Raw genomic sequence first — 17,068 nt, 5'->3', positions numbered from 1 at the left:
ATATACTTTGATTTAAGAATGATTTGATGTAAATAAAATATTTTTTATTGGAATTTAAAGAAATTAAAACATGAATTTAATAGGATAAAGATATATTTAAATACTGTACAATTTATAATAATATTTATTATTTAATTATATAAAAAGCTTGCAATTACATACTCTTTTCTTATAGAAAATTCAATTAACAACTTATAAAGTCTTTTATATAAAATAAATATTGTGAATAAAGTTGTCACATCAAAATTTGTATGTGGAAACGACTTCATGGCTTATAGAATACTTAATACAACCCTTAATTTATATTATGAGAAATCTAATTTCAATGTATACGAATAAAAAGAAATAAATAATAAATGAGAGGTGACTTCTTAAATAGAAGTTAATTTAATTTTAAGGTTTTCCCACACGATTCACTTAGTATTTTAGTCAAAGGCTCAGAAATATTTGGCTTATTAAAGAAAAGATTTAATCGTTGTTTTAGCATTGCATGATCTAAATTAAAACATCCTTTCGGATTTTCTAAAAGAATAGTACCTTTTCCTAAAGTGCCATTGATATTAATATATTTACAGACTGGATGTTTTAATACTGAAGCCGACTGAACTATAGCTGAACCAGCTTTTCTTACTTGAATTGTCTGTTTATGTAATGACGAGATATCTAATTCTATCGACATCGCTTTGTTATTAACATATAAATCATATGAACAATTATAAATACCAAATATTAATTCGATTTCGTTTCTCAACTGTTCATATGAAATAGGAACTAATGATTTAGGAGCTTCTAATAAAACAGTCCCTACATAACTGGTTGCACCAAATCTTGGTTGTATACCTATAAGTTCAACATTTACATACTTTAATAAAGGTTCTTCGTTTGTTTTATTATCAGTTTGAGATGTTTCACTTTTAACTAAAGCAAGTTTCATATCAATGCCTTTAATCTTTTGCATTTCTTCTATAATTATATTTGCGTTGCTCGGCATTTTTGACATGTCCTCTTGTGGAGTTTTAGACGCATTTTCAATAAATTCTTTATGAGTAATAATTACTTTTGCTAAATTGCTACTTTGATCTTTTATTTCATAATATGCAATTGCCTCATCTGATGGAACTAATTGGGCTTTCTTTCGTAGTTTTTGAACTCTATTAATCACTTCTCTTGCCACTCCTTCATTATGCATACTTTCGTCGGGTGTAACATCTAACAAAATTAAAATATTTCCTTCGCTATGAGCTTCATACTGTTTGGATAATTGTTCAGCTGCTGGACCAGTGAAACTAAACATCAGCCGTAAATCTTGCTCGCCCAACTTATGACCCTGAACAGTAATTTCTTTAGCTGCAACAAATGTTTGTAATTGTTCATCAGAAAGCTCTTTAATAGCCTGAGTAATAGACTTAAACTCTCCTTTAAGACGTGATCCAAGTACTTTGTGATCTGGTTCTGCTCTTAATTTAACACCATACTTCTCTTTATCTGTAGTAACTGTTAATTCCTTTACATTAAGTTCCTCAAGAATGTATGACTTTAAAGAAGTGATATCTTTCAATACTTCAGCATCTTGATGAATTACTACAACTTCTGGTAATGGATATTTAACAGGAATTGTTTTTCTATCTCTTACAACACGTCCTAATTCAATTACAGTTTGCATGTATGATACAGCTTTCTCGATATTTTCATCAATTAATTGTAAACAAGATTCTGGGATCATTTGGTAATGTACACTGTCCATGTTACTCTTAGATTGTGGTAGTACTTTCACTAAATATTGAAACATAAACTCCGTTAAAAATGGTGTAAATGGTGCATTTACACGTACCATTATGTAAAGAACGCAAAATAAAGTATTTAATGCTTGTTGACAATCAGTTACACCACCATCACCTTTTATACGCTTTCTGTTCATTCTTACATACCAGTTAGTAAGATTATCTATGTATTTTACTAGATGAGGTACCACTGTGTATAATCTGTAAGCTTGCATTTCATGTTTAACAAACTGCAGTAATGTTTGTGTAAAAGATAAGATCCATCTATCCATTATATTACTAGAAGATACATCTTTCGAATCATCATACATAAAAATAATTTTCTCTTCTCTTTCAAATCTTTCGATATTTTGCATTAAAAATCTGAAGGCATTATACCAAGGTAAGAATACATCTTTTATAACATCCCTTACTCCTTCTTCTTTAAAACGTAAATTTTCAGCTCTTACAACAGGCGAATTAATTAAGTACAAACGAAGAGCATCACCTCCATATTTATTAACAATTTCTATGGGATCTGGATAATTCTTTTTGCGTTTCGACATCTTTTGCCCATCGGATGCAAGTATCAAACCATTAGCAACAAGATTTTTAAATGGAGCTTTTCCAAAAAGAGCAGTAGATATGACTAAAAGAGTATAAAACCATCCACGAGTTTGATCAATACCTTCTGCAATAAAATCAGCCGGAAAACTTTCTTCAAATTCTTTTCGATGTTCGAAAGGGTAATGCATTTGTGCATATGGCATTGAACCCGATTCAAACCAACAATCAAATACCTCCGGTACACGCCTTAAAGGCGGATATCCTGCTCGACTCGACGGTATACTTAAATAATCTATACTTTCTCTATGAATATCTGTTATTTCTGTATTAGTCAGTTCCTGCAATTCTGCAATGCTTCCTACACATACAATTTCTTGTCCATCTTCTGAGATCCATAAAGGAATTGGATTACCCCAATAACGATTTCTACTAATGGCCCAATCACGAGCATCTCGTAACCAATTACCAAATCGTTTTTCTTTTACATATTCTGGTACCCAATAGGTAGTACTATTCGCTGCTATAAGTTTCTCTTTTATAGCTTCTACTCTAATAAACCATGAAGGTACAGCTTTATAAATTAATGGGGTATCAGATCTCCAACAATATGGATAACTATGTTTAACAGCACTATGATGAATTAATCTGTTGTGTACTTGGAGATACTTGATAATATCTTTATCAGCATCTTTCACATATTTTCCAATGAAGTCGGTAACAGGTTCTACAAAACGTCCGCAACTATCAATTGGACATACAATTTCTTGATCTTTTGTTATTACACCAGCTTCTAAACAACACCTGTAATCATCCTCTCCAAAATATGGAGCTTGATGTACTATACCTGTACCAGTCTCTGCAGTAACATAGGTATCATTTAATACCACAAAAGCACCTTTGTCTCTTAAGCTCAGAAAATATGGAAAAGGAGGTTTATATCTTTTTCCTTTCAAATCAGTTCCTTTCCTTTTACCTTGTACAGTATACAAATCTTTAGATTTGTATACAAGCTCTAAACTTGATTCTAATATAATATATACATTACCGGAAGAATGATCTTTAACTTCTACATATTCAAAATTAGGATTACAACAAAGTGCCATATTGCTGGGTAAGGTCCAAGGAGTAGTAGTCCAAGCTACAATTGAAACATTTGGCTCATCTTCTAATGGAAATGTTACAACTACAGAAGGATCAACAACATCTTTGTAATTTTGTCCTGATTCAAAATTAGATAGCGGTGTATTACAACCAGTAGAGAAAGGCATTACTTTAACACCTTGATACACAAGACCTTTGTTATATAATTCTTTAAAGATCCACCAAACAGTTTCCATATATGAAGGATACAATGTTTTATAATCATTTCTGAAATCTATCCACCTGCCAATTCTGCTCACAATTATTTCCCATTCTTTTGCATATTTCATTACAATGCTTCTACATTCCTTATTATAGTTTGTTATTCCCATTTTAGCAACATCATCAGGACCTCTTATATTCAAAGTTTTATCTATTTCATATTCGACAGGTAAACCATGAGTATCCCAACCAAATCTTCTCTCCACATGGTAGCCAGATTGATAAGCATACCTCGTTATAATGTCTTTTATTGTGCCTGCTAGAATGTGTCCATAATGAGGTAATCCCGTTGCAAAGGGTGGGCCATCATAAAATGAATATTTTGGTCTTCCTTTCGATTGTTTCAAACAAGTTTGAAAAGTATCAAGTTTCTTCCATAATTCCAGTATAATTTCTTCCTCCTTCGGAAAATTGATCGTCTCTGGTAATTTCTCCTTCATTTTCAAAATGATCTGATCGATTACTTTGCAAACCTTTTAGTACCAGCTGGTACATACACTGATATAATTATCAAATTCAAGTATCATGCGTCAAAGTCGCAGATTGTGAGTAGAGGTTAGAACTTAGAACTGTAAATTGATACACGTGTTTCTAACAACGTGAATGGGTCTTCTGGTTCAGAACCCCTAATACTGTGTCTAACCACCTATATATGTACATGAAGCTAGCCGGAGGGAATAATAAAATATGATTATTTTTCATTTTTCTTAGTGTATTTCGTTCGTAAATCGTTTGTGATTGATTGTGAGTCTATTTTTAACGTTTGTGACAAATTAGTTCTTTTGTAATTAGCAGTATTATTTCAATCATGATGTGAACCGAAACTTTTTAGTAATTTTTTATAATAAACAGATTTTGTGATAACTGGTAACTGTAATTGATTGGAAATCGTTTGTAATTTACAAATATATCATTTTCATTGTTTGTGAGTGAATAATTTCTTAATTATTTACAAGTTTGTTTTACAATAAATAATTGTAGTGCGCATGCGCTACAGATCCGGTCGTACCCATCACTACCTCGAACAAGTGAGTTTCACAATTTGTTCGTTTTTAGGTCTTATATTTCGCTATTTGCTTCGGGGTCCCTGACACCCCAGTGACATAATATCGGTATGTAGCGTCACCGGTACCTCGGGGTCTCAGATACCCCGAATGCCGTAATGTCGGTAAGCAGAGTGTCATCGGTGCTTCGGGGTTCCTGACACCCCAAGATGATATCATGTCGGTATGTAGAGATAGTCACTGGTGCATCGGGGTCCCTAGCACCCCGGATGCTACATTATTGGTATGCAAAGATAGTCACCGGCGATTCGGGGTCCTTAATACCCCAATATGATATCAGGTCGGTACGCAGAGGGGGTCATTGGCGCAACGGGGTCCCTAACACCCCTCGATAATATCAGATCCGTATGAAGAGGGCACAACCAGTATAATTTTTTTTCAGAGTTTATTTAATTTACTTCATTTATTATTTCTTGCTTATTAAATAAGCTCATCGAAGGGGAATAACATTTATGATTATATCCCTCTTCTGGGTCTCAGCCGAGGACCCCATTTATTTTACTTTTTCCAGTTATTTATATAATTTTATCCCTCATTATAGGACAAGGCCATCTCAGTATCCCTTACATCCTTGCATTCCTTCTATCCCAGCATTCCTTACATTCCTGCAACCCTTAAATACCCACTTTTTTTTTTTTTTTCTTTTAACGTGGTGGAAATCTTCAGAAAGACACCTTCAGCCCCCCTGGGGAAGGGCCGGAGGTAGTGTGGGATTTTTACCCACTAAAACCACCACGGTGGCCTGCACTAGGGCGGTAGGGAGAGTCCTTTGACCCTCCGCCATGTGCCAAACTCCGCCGAGATCGGGGACCACACCCGATGCCGGCACTCCTCGGGCCGCGTGCAGTGGACACCGGGACCCCAGCCCCGAACCCCTACGGAATTCCTTTACATCCCTCGTTCCGTTACATCTCTGCATCCCTTACATCCCTGCATTCCTTTCATACCTACATCCCTTACATCCCTGCATTCTTTTCATCCCTACATTCCTTTCATATCTACATTCCTTACATCTCTTCATCCCTTAAATCCCTACATTATTATCATCCCTACATTCCGTATAATAAATATATTATAAAGACTGTTTCGAGTAAAGGTAAGTTAGTTCCTTTTAGAATTTCGCGAAAATTTTGAGAAACAGCGCCCCCTAGCGGCAAAAATGTGAACTAAAATGACGATGTCCGATCAGCGCCATCTGGTGGCGAAAAAAGGAACCATGGCTTGCTCCGTTTCTGGCCCTCTGGCGGCAAAAATGTGAACTAAAATGACGATGTCCGATCAGCGCCATCTGGCGGCGAAAAAAGGAACCATGGTTTGCTCCGTTTCTGGCCCTCTGGCGGCAAAAATGTGAACTAAAATTTCGATGTCGAATCAGCGCCCTCTGGTGGCGAAAGGGAGAACTAAATTTGGGTAAAATCGCAGGCCTTATAGCCGTAAAAATTTCAACTCTTTTTCAGGGAGGTACTGGGATGTATGGAATGCAGGAATATAAGTGATATAAGGATGTAAAGGATACAGGCATGTAAGGGATGCAGGGATGTAAGGGATGTTGAGATATAAAGAAGGCAGGAATGAGAGGAATGGCGAGATGTAAGTGGTGTAGAGATGTGAGGAATGCTGGGATGTAAGGGATGCAGGGATGTAAGGGAATATGGGATATGAAGAAGGCAGGAATGAGAATAATGCCGAGATGTAAGGGGTGTAGAGATGTGAGGAATGCAGGGATGTAAGGGAAACAGAGATGTAAGGAATGCAGAGATGTGTGGGATGAAGAGATGTAATGAATGCATGGATGTAAGGGATGAAGAGATGTAAGGAATGTAGGGATGAAAAAAATGTAGGGATTATAAGAACATTCTTATAAATTATATTAGATATTAACATAATAGTATATATTAAAACCCTTAACTATATACAAAATAAATGGAAAACAGATAAAAAATTAAAACATTTGTGACTAGAAGTTTCATTATGTATAACTCCTTTACAAATATATATATAAATAAATATTTATGATTGTTGCGTAATCTGTGGTATCCTTTGACGTTGTCCACCTATGTAAATAACTTGTCTCTGTTCATCTGGATGAATAAGTTCGTCCGTATGTTTCCAACGCCATTTCTTTTCACTTTCTTTAACACGTCTGTGATCGATGTAACTAATAACGCAACTTGTCGGGATCCATACAATGGCTGTTATAATTATTACTGCACCCACTATATTATCTTTCAAAAATCGCATAACTTTATTAATATTTATATCTTCGATAATATCCCAAAATCGCTCTACTACGTCCTGAATTGTTTTCTCACAAACACCCTAGACATATTTTTTAACTTTTATTTTTATATACGGAATATACTACAAAATATACGTTAATTATATTACCTTATTGCAAAAACCTTGAATACATGGTGTTCCATCAGGTAAGATATCCTGTGGATCTATTGGAAAACAAGTTTCATTCAAACTCATCCTGCAGCACCTTTTACATGCATCTCCAACTACAAAGAAAAATTCATTAGAAAGTTACATATTTTATATTATATTATATATGTTAAATTGAACATATGAAATTCATACTTGTATCACACATGCAACTTTGTAAACCCTGTGTTTCACAATATGGTACACATTTTCCAAGTCTACATTGACCTCTTTCAAGGCACCCTGTGCCATCTTTCATTGGAGGAGATCTAGGACACTCGCTAGATGCTCCTGTGCAACGTGATTCTTGTTCGCAGGTAGCATATTGTGCATCTCTGCATTTTACACCTATTGGCATAAATGCACAACCTTGACAGCACGGTGAATTTTTATCGCTAAAAAAACACATTGCAATAAATATGATTTATTAAAAGTCCTACAGAAATGTTAATAATGAATACATAATTACCTGCAAACTGCTCCTTGACTTCTACGAAGTTTGCAATTTTTATCACAGCAGGCATCGTTATCTTCAGTGCCTAGCAATCCTGCGTCGCATTCTTCGTCTCCTTCGACCCGTAAATTACCGCAAAACGATTCTTCTGGTTCGGAAAAACAGCGACCCGATTTTGCTTGTAATACTTTTCTAATAGATCTTAAACTACACGGTGAAAAACGCTTATTATTCACATCATATCCACTAACACTGTATGTATACATTAAATAAGAACCGCCCTGACTAGCACTTGGACTGCATTCCTGTTAAGAAAAATATAACTTGTTTAGAATGCTAGAAGTATGACTACTTTCGTATGAAATACAAAGTTTATAAATGTGAACAAAATTACTGTTATATCTGGATCATGTTCAGAACCCCAATTATGTCCAAATTCGTGTGCGGTAACTAAATCGGCTTCTCTAGTAATTACTCTTTGACCATAGTGGTTTCTACTAGAACTTAAGCCTGAATTAAGATACAATGTATAGCCGTTCTTGAAGTACTCTATAATGTAAGAATATTAAATAAGATATTATTAAACACAATTCATATATTAATTAAATGTACATTTATCAAATATACCTGGTGTACAAATGCCACCTACTGAATTTCTACGAGGAGATCCGACATACGCTAGTCCTAATATACCACCTTCAAATTTGAGATCAGTAAATAAATGAGCTAAACAGAAGTCTTTGTGACTATACTCCCGACTGAAAACCTAAATATTATTTATATAAATTGTATAAAATCTGAAAATACACTGTTATAATTAAAAAAAAAAGACTCATATAATATAATGATAATAAAAGTTCAATTTTACCTCGAGTAAAGTGCGTACATCCCATTTTTCTCTAACCATATTATAGTGTGTTTCGCCACCTCTTACACGAGTTGGTTCGCTATGAACTACAATCTTCTTAATGACGAAACCCATTCCTTTAAATCCATCCTGTTCTTGCCGTTCTTGCCATAAAGTATCGTTATAAATTTTATGAACTCTGTCAATTAAACTTATCTGCGACATGCAAACCAATTATTTTAAAAATGACCTTAATAAAATTACAAGTTTTTACAATGTTTAGAGTAGTTATTTACTAAATAATTAATTGTAGTTTTTGTACTACTAGCGCCCATTTCTTGATAAAAACGGTAATCAGCAACCAGCAATAAAGGACATCTTGTTTTTGTTGGAGTATATTCATAAGTTTCTGTTTGCCTTTTTGTTCTGAAATGTTCACGTGATTTCAACTTAAATTCTTCCTCATCATCTATTTGAATGTCTGCAATGTAAATTTTACGTAAAAATATCGTAACATTTAATAGAACTATTTACTTAAGAAAAAGTAACTAACTTAATTCTTCTTTTACATATCCACAAGTTTTTGGAGCACCATGTGTATGACCTTCACCATTTTCAAAATGTTCCCAACTAAATTTAACATCTGATGATTTATAAACAATCATTGTTTCATTACCTAAATGAGGCAAATGTCTCCAAGATGGCTGTAACAAAACAAATACATCATTATTTAAAGAAATAATTTGAATTATTTCATGTTAAAATCCATTATTTGAATAGTTGTATACCTCAATCTGAAATGTTTCATCAGAAATTGTAATACTGGCTGTAATAACTCCATTATCAATATGTACTTGTGCATGAGAATCTATTTCTCCAAATACACGTCCATGATAAAAGCTCTCATGATCTTAAGAAACAAAATTGTTTTGAGAAATTCAATATCAAATATATTTGTATATAATAATATACTACTTTACCTAAATGTACAGTTTTTTCTTCTCCATTACCATTTACTTCATATGCTTTAAATTTAGAGTGAATGACTTCTTTTCTTGGTGTCAGAATTAAACGAAAATACCTACACAAAAAATAATATGTATTGTCTAATACAAAGCAACTGTTTACAAATGACAACAATGTAAGGCTATTACCGTCCATGAGAATAAAATTCCAATTCATTTATTTTATTGTAAGGGTGAGAACTATATTGGACACCACGTTTTACAATCTTATGTTGAAAATGAGATGCATGAATGGTTTCATAATATTTTAAATTTCTATGAAGACCATCTGCAAAAATAAAATTAACAACATACATTAACAAATGAAATATTAATATGCAATACAAGGTAATAAACATTTGACATCATATACATACAAGTGATTTGTGCAATAAAAAATATGTAATGTATTAACAGTGTGGTTCGGATGTCCATATTTGTTAGTAATATTTCATACTTGAATACTATTTATTATTGTATTTTGAGGATTATGTTTCATATTAGACACATCTTTTTTCTTTTTAATTTTGGATTATATACAAACTAACCAAAATACTTAATGTAAACTGTTCCTCCATAAGTATACAATACATAGAAACGTTGCCTTATGTCAGAGTGATGATTAATTGTGACTTTGTAAAATTAGAAATATATAATTAGATAAAATTAATATTCTCTTGAATAAATAAAATTCTTTAATGAAATGATTAACGTTTATCATGTTTTAATTTGTTATTAAATAATTGATGACTAAAGCTCGACATTTATGAAATACTATCAATGCTTTATTAACAACTTGTGCTTTTATTAAAATTTGTTAAATAGTTTTTTCAAATGTTAGTAGAACCCTCTTAATATAGTATTCTTTATGACAACGTATACATAACAATTGATTCGAATTTTGTAGATGCCGCACTTGAAAGTGATGTTAGGTTCTTTAGAATGTGCTAGAAGTTTTTCGCAGTTTTTCTGGACTGCAATATTATTATAGTCAATGCGTATTTACTAGTCAGAATCATTGCAGCAGTTTAAGAAGTTGAAGTAGTTCTGCTCGTATACTGTTTTATGTATCTAATTTAAAGTAAAAGAGAGATAGAAATGTCACAAGAAACAACTTTATTGCATTGTTATAATCGTGGTTGTGGAAAAAAGTTTGATCCAAATGATAATAAAGAAGGTATGTTGATCAGTATTGCATACTTGCTTTAGGATAACGTAAAAAGCAATTATTCGTTTGTTCGAAAATTGGAAATATTATGTATCACGTGAAAATTTATATCGCATTTATTTTAGGAGATTGCATTCATCATCCTGGTCATCCAGTATTTCATGATGCATATAAAGGCTGGTCTTGTTGCAACAAAAAATGTACAGATTTCACAGAGTTTTTGAACATTAAAGGCTGTACAAAATCATGCCATTCAAATATTAAACCACCAGAACCAGAAAAACCTGCTGTTGACAAATCAAAAACTAATGAAGTAATTGAAGTAACAGCTCAAGACATTTACATTGAAAAACAGCTTAAGTTAGAAAGACCTCCTTTTGAGACTCCACAAGTTACTTTGAAACCTAATATATCACCTGCATTATTAGAACAAATTAAAGGGTTAACATCTTCTGTATCAGAAAATGTGCCACAAACTAAAGTTCAAATTGGACAAAGCTGTAAAAACAATTCATGTAAAGTTACATATAATGGTCCTGCGTCTGATAATGAAGTATGTAATCATCATCCTGGGTTTCCTATTTTTCATGAAGGATTGAAATATTGGTCTTGTTGTCAAAAGAAAACTACAGATTTTTCCACATTCTTAGAACAACCAGGATGTTCACAAGGAACACATAGATGGATTTCTGAGGTATGTTAAATACTGATTATTTATTCACATAGAGGTTTACCTATTTTAGTCAAAAATACATCAATTTTCCAAAGGAATATTGGTTTAAAATTAAAACAATAATAATGTTTTAGAATACTGGTAAAAAAGTTAAATGTAGAATGGATTGGCATCAAACAGGGACATTCATTGTAATTTCTGTTTATGCAAAGAAATACCAACCAGACCAATCAACTGTTAAATTGAATCCTATACGATTAACTCTGGATTTATTTTTTATTGAAGAAAACTCTAGATATAATCTTGATTTAGAATTGAGAGGGGTATGTATCTAAGATCTTTAAGTAGTTAGTATTAAATAAATGTTACACATTAATAATGTATATAAATTTTGTTTTTGTAGGTTGTTGATGTTACACAAAGCAGTGTTAATATGCTTCCAACTAAAGTAGAAATTAAATTGAAAAAAGCTGAACCTGGATCATGGCCAAAATTAAATTTTCCTAGAGCAAGTGAAGCAGAAGCTGAAGAAAATCAACAAAATGATGAAAATATTAGTGCACAAGTGCAGGCTGTTGATCTCAGTGATCTTTAAATGTCCATATTTAATTGTTTCATTAAGGATATTGTAAAGGATGGACCTATTTTGTATTTAAAAATAATACTTTCGTTTGAAAGTAAAAGGAAATATTATTTTCTTAATATTATCGGATTCATCTCCGAGAAAAATGGGAATACCTAGTATTCACTTTGTTATTTTCTTAAGAAAAATTAAGAAGTCTATCATTAAATTGAAATATTTAAAAGCAGTATTGAATGTTCAATACGTTTCATGTTTTATTTATGATTTGTTTAATGCTAATAAATCATTTTGAACTAAAACTGCATTTTAATTTATATCAGTGACTTTATATCATATAAAGCGTAAAGACGTTCATCCATGTTACTTTTCACCGGTGCTTCGGGGTCCCTAACACCCCAAGCCATCGGCCATTACGCCATCTATATAAAAGCGGCGCAAACTATTCGTTAACTTACCGACTGCCGAAGGGTCGATTACCGACTGTCGGAAGTCCAGTCGATAAGTCGGTAATTTATTAAGTAGTTTCCGCCGCTTCTGTATAGATGGCGCAGTGGTCGAACTTTAAAAATACTAGGCGGTCTTTTCAAAATATAAGTTTGTCAAATAATTATTCTAATAATTTTTCGGTCTTGTAATTTCATAAACCTCATTTAGTTGTTTACTTCGATACCCACGTATATGTTATATATAGAAATAAAAAGTGTCAGGATAGAATTAACCTCTTCTTGTTAATTCTTTAACCTATTTTTGTCATCGTATTCTATTTACAATATAAATAATATATTATACAGATATGACTTTACGAATAAAATCAATTAGAAATTAATACTATTTATGATTTTGATAAATATAAGTAAATGTTTCCTAATCATTTAAAAATAGTATTAAAGTATAGGTAGTTTTGTGCTGCTAACCTTTATTGTATATATATTTTTATATGGTAACAATATTTGTAATTTCTTACTAAAAATAATTTATTTGGAAACTAATATGAGTCACTCATTTGAAAAACTAAGAGTATGGAATTTGTATCACTGGTGTTTATGTCTATACATAAATGTTTATATCTTTTAATCATATAATATTTCTTTTTTTTAGGTACTTGCTATTCATGGATATGCTCAATCAGATGTTATTTTTAAATCAAAATTAGGTTCTTTGAGGAAAGGATTTAAGAAAGAAGTAGAATTTACATTTTTAAGAGCACCGCATGAAGTTCCAATGAAAAGTAATTTTGGTACTGATGGAGTAGAAAAAGGTATCTCTTTGTTAATAGAAAAATGAAAAATTAACATACACATTTTTATGCAATATTATTACATAAATATACAATCAATTTAGTATTAAGAAATAATAAATTCTAAATACCTTGTAGGATATGGATGGTGGTTTAATACAGAAGATCATATATTTAAAGCAATTGTTCCAAGCAATTTATCTGTAGGTTTTGAAGATAGTACAGCTGTAATTGAAAAGGCATTTCAAGAATCTGGTCCTTTTGATGGCATTTTAGGTTTTTCACAGGGTGCAGCATTTGCAGTTTTACTGTGTTTTATGCAACAAAAAAATTGTAAATAATTAATTTAGTAACTATAAATTATATAACAAATTTAATTAATATAGTCTCTTTATAGTGTTGAAAATTAAATTTGATTTTGCAATTATTATATCTGGATTTAAGTCATTATGCACACCTCACACAATGTATTATGATGAAAAAATAAGTATACCTTCCTTACATATATATGGAGAGGCTGATCAAGTTATTTCAGCAGGTAAGATAACTTTTAATATATTAATCAAAACATGAATTACATATTACTGCTAATAATTCTTTTGTAGCAATGGCAGAAGAAGTTAGTGAAATGTTTGTAAATAAAACTACATTAACTCATGTTGGTGGTCATTATGTACCAAGCAAAAAGGAATATTATACAGAATTTATTATAAAAATGTTAGAACACAAAAATAAAAAGAATGCCTAAATACTGATTATGTATTATTATATGATACAGAATGGTATAACATAAGTAAACACAGTAGACGGATATAGACTACATTGACTATAAATTGTAATGCATATACATAAAAAGAAAATGTAAAAATTATAATTAGTATTGAGCAATATTAGTAAATTTATTCAAATCAACTATAAATAAATATTATACAATATCCATTAAAAATAATTTTCATTAACAATTCATTTAAACTTTTATATGGCAACCAAGATAATAAATTAAAAGAAATTTTTAAAGTAATACATATTTACCTTGTTATACAATTATTATATGGTTAAAAATTGTTTAACTTTCTTTTTTCATATAAAAGGCACTACTAATTTTAAATATTAAAAATCTGATAACTTAAATTATGTTCTAAAAATATATTAAATAGTGTCTGTTTTTTCTTTATAGAATACAACATAACAATTGCTTAGATCAAAAACTAGTTCAAGTATACAAATCATATTGTAGTATGTTTAAAATAAGACATGCTTTATATGTAATCAATATTTAATAAAAATTTAACTCCTCCCATTTATATGTCATGAATAATTATTTCCAATTTTAAGATACGGAAATTTATTATATGTTACTACTATGTACTTATAAATATTATTGATATTATGTTTCTCAAATTTCTTCAGTAAGGCTTATAATATTGAACTTTTTTAGATAAAATCAAGAATATGGAATATAATGACATTTGATTTTTTAAATTAATAATGTAGTTGAAGCAATTTATATCTACATAATATGTGAAACATTTTAATGGTGATACTGAAAGATACTTAAGAGTATTTTACATATCAAGTACTGCATGGATACATGTAAGGTATTCATAAACCGTATGTCATTTTTAAATTTATAACCCTACATAATAAATATGTGTATTATTTTTCGTATAAATAAATAATGCACATGTAAATAAAATTCTAACAAGGTGTTATGGTATAAAAAATATGATGAATAAAAGTATTATATTTTATACTTAAAATCATATGCCTGGTATAATATAGCAGTCAATTTGTTAAAATTACATACACTATTTATAATTTATCACATTCTCAAATTTCTATTTCATAACAGTAAAACCTAATGTTCATAGTTTTTACAATCAGTATCTTTTAATTTTGCATATTAAATAATAGATGACATTTACACATTTTACAAAATTCAAGGCAATATTTCATATTCCAAGCTTAATAAAATAACTCTCAGCAATTTATACCTAACAAAATGTATTCAAATAAAAGATAAATAAACTGAAAATATTACAAAACACTGTAAGATAAGATATAAGCTATAATCATAAATTATTTGTGACTGAGGTATTTGGTCATCTTAGCATTAATAACAAAGTGTTGAAATATTTTAGTACCTATAAAAGATTATAAATCAATTTAAGTGATGAACTGGATTAGAAGCTTCACATTTTATTATCCTTTTCAGTCAAGTATTCAAGTACAAATAGTACTTGATTATCACTTACAGAAAAAAAAAAGAACAAAAATCGAATAATCAGTATTTACTTGGTACTTTCACTAAGAAAGTTAAAGAGTTTTGAGACTTTTAATATTTATATAAACTTGTATGTATCTAATATTCACATTATGTTTGTTTAAGCTGTCAGCTTTTTTAAAAATATCTGACAATCATAAAATTGAATTGAGTTCAACACCTTATCATCTGCTTCTTCACAATAGTAACGTTATTTCAAGGCGACTGTTCTTGGCTATTGGATTCTTGAGATTTCATCACATCTGGTAGGTCAGGTGGTAATGAAAATGGAGTCATCTCTAAAGGTTCAAATTGACCATTTTCTTGGCGTACAGCTAATCCTACTAACGCAGGACACTGAGCTTTGGCAGTTGCAGATGTTAATCCATAATCAGATAAAAATTTACTATCTGACATTACAACATTATCTTTGTTGAACAGCTGCTGATTCACAGGTGATATTTTTAATATACCTATGAAATAAATACATTTTTAACCTAATTCGTTAAATATGTATTTTATAAATAATCACAGTAATACTACAAACTTAGTAAAATGTGAGAAAAGGAAATTAATTCATGATTTTCCTTTGAACTGTCATATTACAGATCTTTAGTTTATGTATATCTACATTACTCTTTTCTTACCTTCTATAATTTTCTTAAGTTCGAGAACTGTGGTATTATCTTTTGCATCAGTAAATATCGTCATATTCTTTCGTCGAATCATTAGAAATACATCCTATAAAGAAAATCTTAATTGTATTTGAGGTTATTTCATTAGAGACATATTAACCAAATATTATAAGAAATAATCAAATACTAATGAAAACTTACCATTATGTAATTAACTATATATTTAGTATGGACGAGGAAATTAATCTACAGCTTTCCTACAATCTTCCTTTGTTGATTATTGTTCACTTACAAATCCTCAGGTTAAAGACGAAAAGTTAAAATAAAGTAGACATTTACCAACATCATAGTCACATAAAACACGTTATTTGATTGGTCCTTCTTTTCAAACACAAACTATGTTTGGTTCATTATTTGTTTTTTGAACCAATCACGAATTACATTTATAGTTTACGTTAAATTACAAATCCTTAAATCAGAGATAAGATTATTTAAATATTGTTTATATATTTATACATCAAATTAATAAATGAAATTCAAACAGTAATACAATTTCATTATCACGTTCGATACTGTGAATAAATAACATCTATTATTGAAATTGCTTGTGCTTTAATCCCATAATAATATAAAAATTGTGTTATAAAATAACATGGAAGAAATTTTATATTTCTATTCTCTATCGATATTAATAATGATATGATACATAACTTATTGGAAATATGACCTCATACAATAGTTTAAATTATTTAAAATTTAAAATTAAGAATAAAACAAATAATAATGATTCCAAATTATACATAGTATGTATAAAACGTTTAAGAAAGTATCGTTCAGAAGTAAGACGTTGATTATACATGCCTAATGGTTTCCAAGGGAAGGTCCTTGGCCTTAGAGACGCGGGGGTGTAGAACATTCGTGAATGAATTTCCCTTCCGCAATGACGTCACTGGTAGCCATTAGTTCATCGAGTGTTCCATGAGAAAAGCGCGATCTATGAAGGGGCGCTTGCGCCTTTCAAAAT

The 17,068-nt window shown here is 30.7% G+C and overlaps 5 protein-coding genes across 6 annotated transcripts; 2 read left to right on the top strand and 3 right to left on the bottom strand.

Moving 5' to 3' along the window:
• Window positions 1–147: 147 nt before the first annotated feature.
• IleRS (Isoleucyl-tRNA synthetase) lies at window positions 148–4,474 on the bottom strand. The gene has a single exon (XM_034331351.2). The coding sequence runs from the start codon at window positions 4,127–4,129 to the stop codon at window positions 383–385; it is 3,747 nt and encodes a 1,248-aa protein (XP_034187242.1). The 5' UTR covers window positions 4,130–4,474; the 3' UTR covers window positions 148–382.
• A 2,044-nt stretch (window positions 4,475–6,518) lies between these two features.
• On the bottom strand, window positions 6,519–10,168 carry Tace (ADAM 17-like protease Tace). The gene is made up of 13 exons (XM_034331929.2): window positions 9,863–10,168; window positions 9,636–9,774; window positions 9,462–9,562; window positions 9,270–9,391; window positions 9,035–9,185; window positions 8,778–8,962; window positions 8,503–8,697; window positions 8,262–8,400; window positions 8,029–8,183; window positions 7,650–7,939; window positions 7,337–7,575; window positions 7,142–7,257; window positions 6,519–7,072 (listed from the first exon to the last, which is right to left on the bottom strand). The coding sequence occupies exons 1-13, from the start codon at window positions 9,918–9,920 to the stop codon at window positions 6,764–6,766; spliced, it is 2,199 nt and encodes a 732-aa protein (XP_034187820.1). The 5' UTR covers window positions 9,921–10,168; the 3' UTR covers window positions 6,519–6,763.
• A 267-nt stretch (window positions 10,169–10,435) lies between these two features.
• On the top strand, window positions 10,436–12,123 carry mora (cysteine and histidine rich domain containing protein). The gene is made up of 4 exons (XM_034331940.2): window positions 10,436–10,662; window positions 10,779–11,347; window positions 11,461–11,649; window positions 11,730–12,123. The coding sequence occupies exons 1-4, from the start codon at window positions 10,584–10,586 to the stop codon at window positions 11,919–11,921; spliced, it is 1,029 nt and encodes a 342-aa protein (XP_034187831.1). The 5' UTR covers window positions 10,436–10,583; the 3' UTR covers window positions 11,922–12,123.
• Window positions 12,124–12,781: 658 nt separating this feature from the next.
• On the top strand, window positions 12,782–14,123 carry LOC117607805 (esterase AGAP003155). Its single transcript, XM_034331941.2, has 5 exons — window positions 12,782–12,926; window positions 13,008–13,167; window positions 13,285–13,479; window positions 13,544–13,684; window positions 13,752–14,123. The coding sequence occupies exons 1-5, from the start codon at window positions 12,900–12,902 to the stop codon at window positions 13,892–13,894; spliced, it is 666 nt and encodes a 221-aa protein (XP_034187832.1). The 5' UTR covers window positions 12,782–12,899; the 3' UTR covers window positions 13,895–14,123.
• Window positions 13,314–16,491, bottom strand: EloB (transcription elongation factor elongin B). 2 transcript variants are annotated; one of them, XM_034331945.2, is made up of 4 exons: window positions 16,246–16,491; window positions 16,057–16,150; window positions 15,591–15,882; window positions 13,314–13,454 (listed from the first exon to the last, which is right to left on the bottom strand). In XM_034331945.2, exons 1-3 carry the CDS (start codon window positions 16,246–16,248, stop codon window positions 15,626–15,628), a joined length of 354 nt encoding a protein of 117 aa, XP_034187836.1. In that variant the 5' UTR covers window positions 16,249–16,491; the 3' UTR covers window positions 13,314–13,454; window positions 15,591–15,625. The 2 variants fall into 2 exon arrangements, with proteins under 2 accessions (XP_034187836.1, XP_034187835.1); XM_034331944.2 differs by lacking the exon at window positions 13,314–13,454 and having other exon boundaries at window positions 14,267–15,882; window positions 16,246–16,489.
• Window positions 16,492–17,068: the final 577 nt, after the last annotated feature.

This window comes from Osmia lignaria, chromosome 6 (assembly GCF_051020975.1).
Source record: "Osmia lignaria lignaria isolate PbOS001 chromosome 6, iyOsmLign1, whole genome shotgun sequence".
NCBI lineage: Eukaryota > Metazoa > Arthropoda > Insecta > Hymenoptera > Megachilidae > Osmia > Osmia lignaria.
This window is presented reverse-complemented; position numbering and strand designations above follow the sequence as displayed.

Excerpts from the sequence above, each read along its gene's own strand:
- IleRS (XM_034331351.2), bottom strand. The coding sequence starts at position 4,129 with ATGAAGGAGAAATTACCAGAGACGATCAATTTTCCGAAGGAGGAAGAA.
- Tace (XM_034331929.2), bottom strand. The coding sequence starts at position 9,920 with ATGGACATCCGAACCACACTGTTAATACATTACATATTTTTTATTGCA. Across the intron at positions 7,940-8,028 it reads AACATGATCCAGATATAACA|GAATGCAGTCCAAGTGCTAG; the intron begins GTAATTTTGTTC and ends TTTTCTTAACAG. Across the intron at positions 7,073-7,141 it reads TTCAAGGTTTTTGCAATAAG|GGTGTTTGTGAGAAAACAAT; the intron begins GTAATATAATTA and ends AAATATGTCTAG.
- mora (XM_034331940.2), top strand. The coding sequence starts at position 10,584 with ATGTCACAAGAAACAACTTTATTGCATTGTTATAATCGTGGTTGTGGA. Across the intron at positions 10,663-10,778 it reads TCCAAATGATAATAAAGAAG|GAGATTGCATTCATCATCCT; the intron begins GTATGTTGATCA and ends CATTTATTTTAG. Across the intron at positions 11,348-11,460 it reads CACATAGATGGATTTCTGAG|AATACTGGTAAAAAAGTTAA; the intron begins GTATGTTAAATA and ends ATAATGTTTTAG.
- LOC117607805 (XM_034331941.2), top strand. The coding sequence starts at position 12,900 with ATGAGTCACTCATTTGAAAAACTAAGA. Across the intron at positions 13,480-13,543 it reads TTTTATGCAACAAAAAAATT|TGTTGAAAATTAAATTTGAT; the intron begins GTAAATAATTAA and ends GTCTCTTTATAG. Across the intron at positions 13,685-13,751 it reads TGATCAAGTTATTTCAGCAG|CAATGGCAGAAGAAGTTAGT; the intron begins GTAAGATAACTT and ends ATTCTTTTGTAG.
- EloB (XM_034331945.2), bottom strand. Across the intron at positions 15,883-16,056 it reads ACTTAAGAAAATTATAGAAG|GTATATTAAAAATATCACCT; the intron begins GTAAGAAAAGAG and ends TTTATTTCATAG.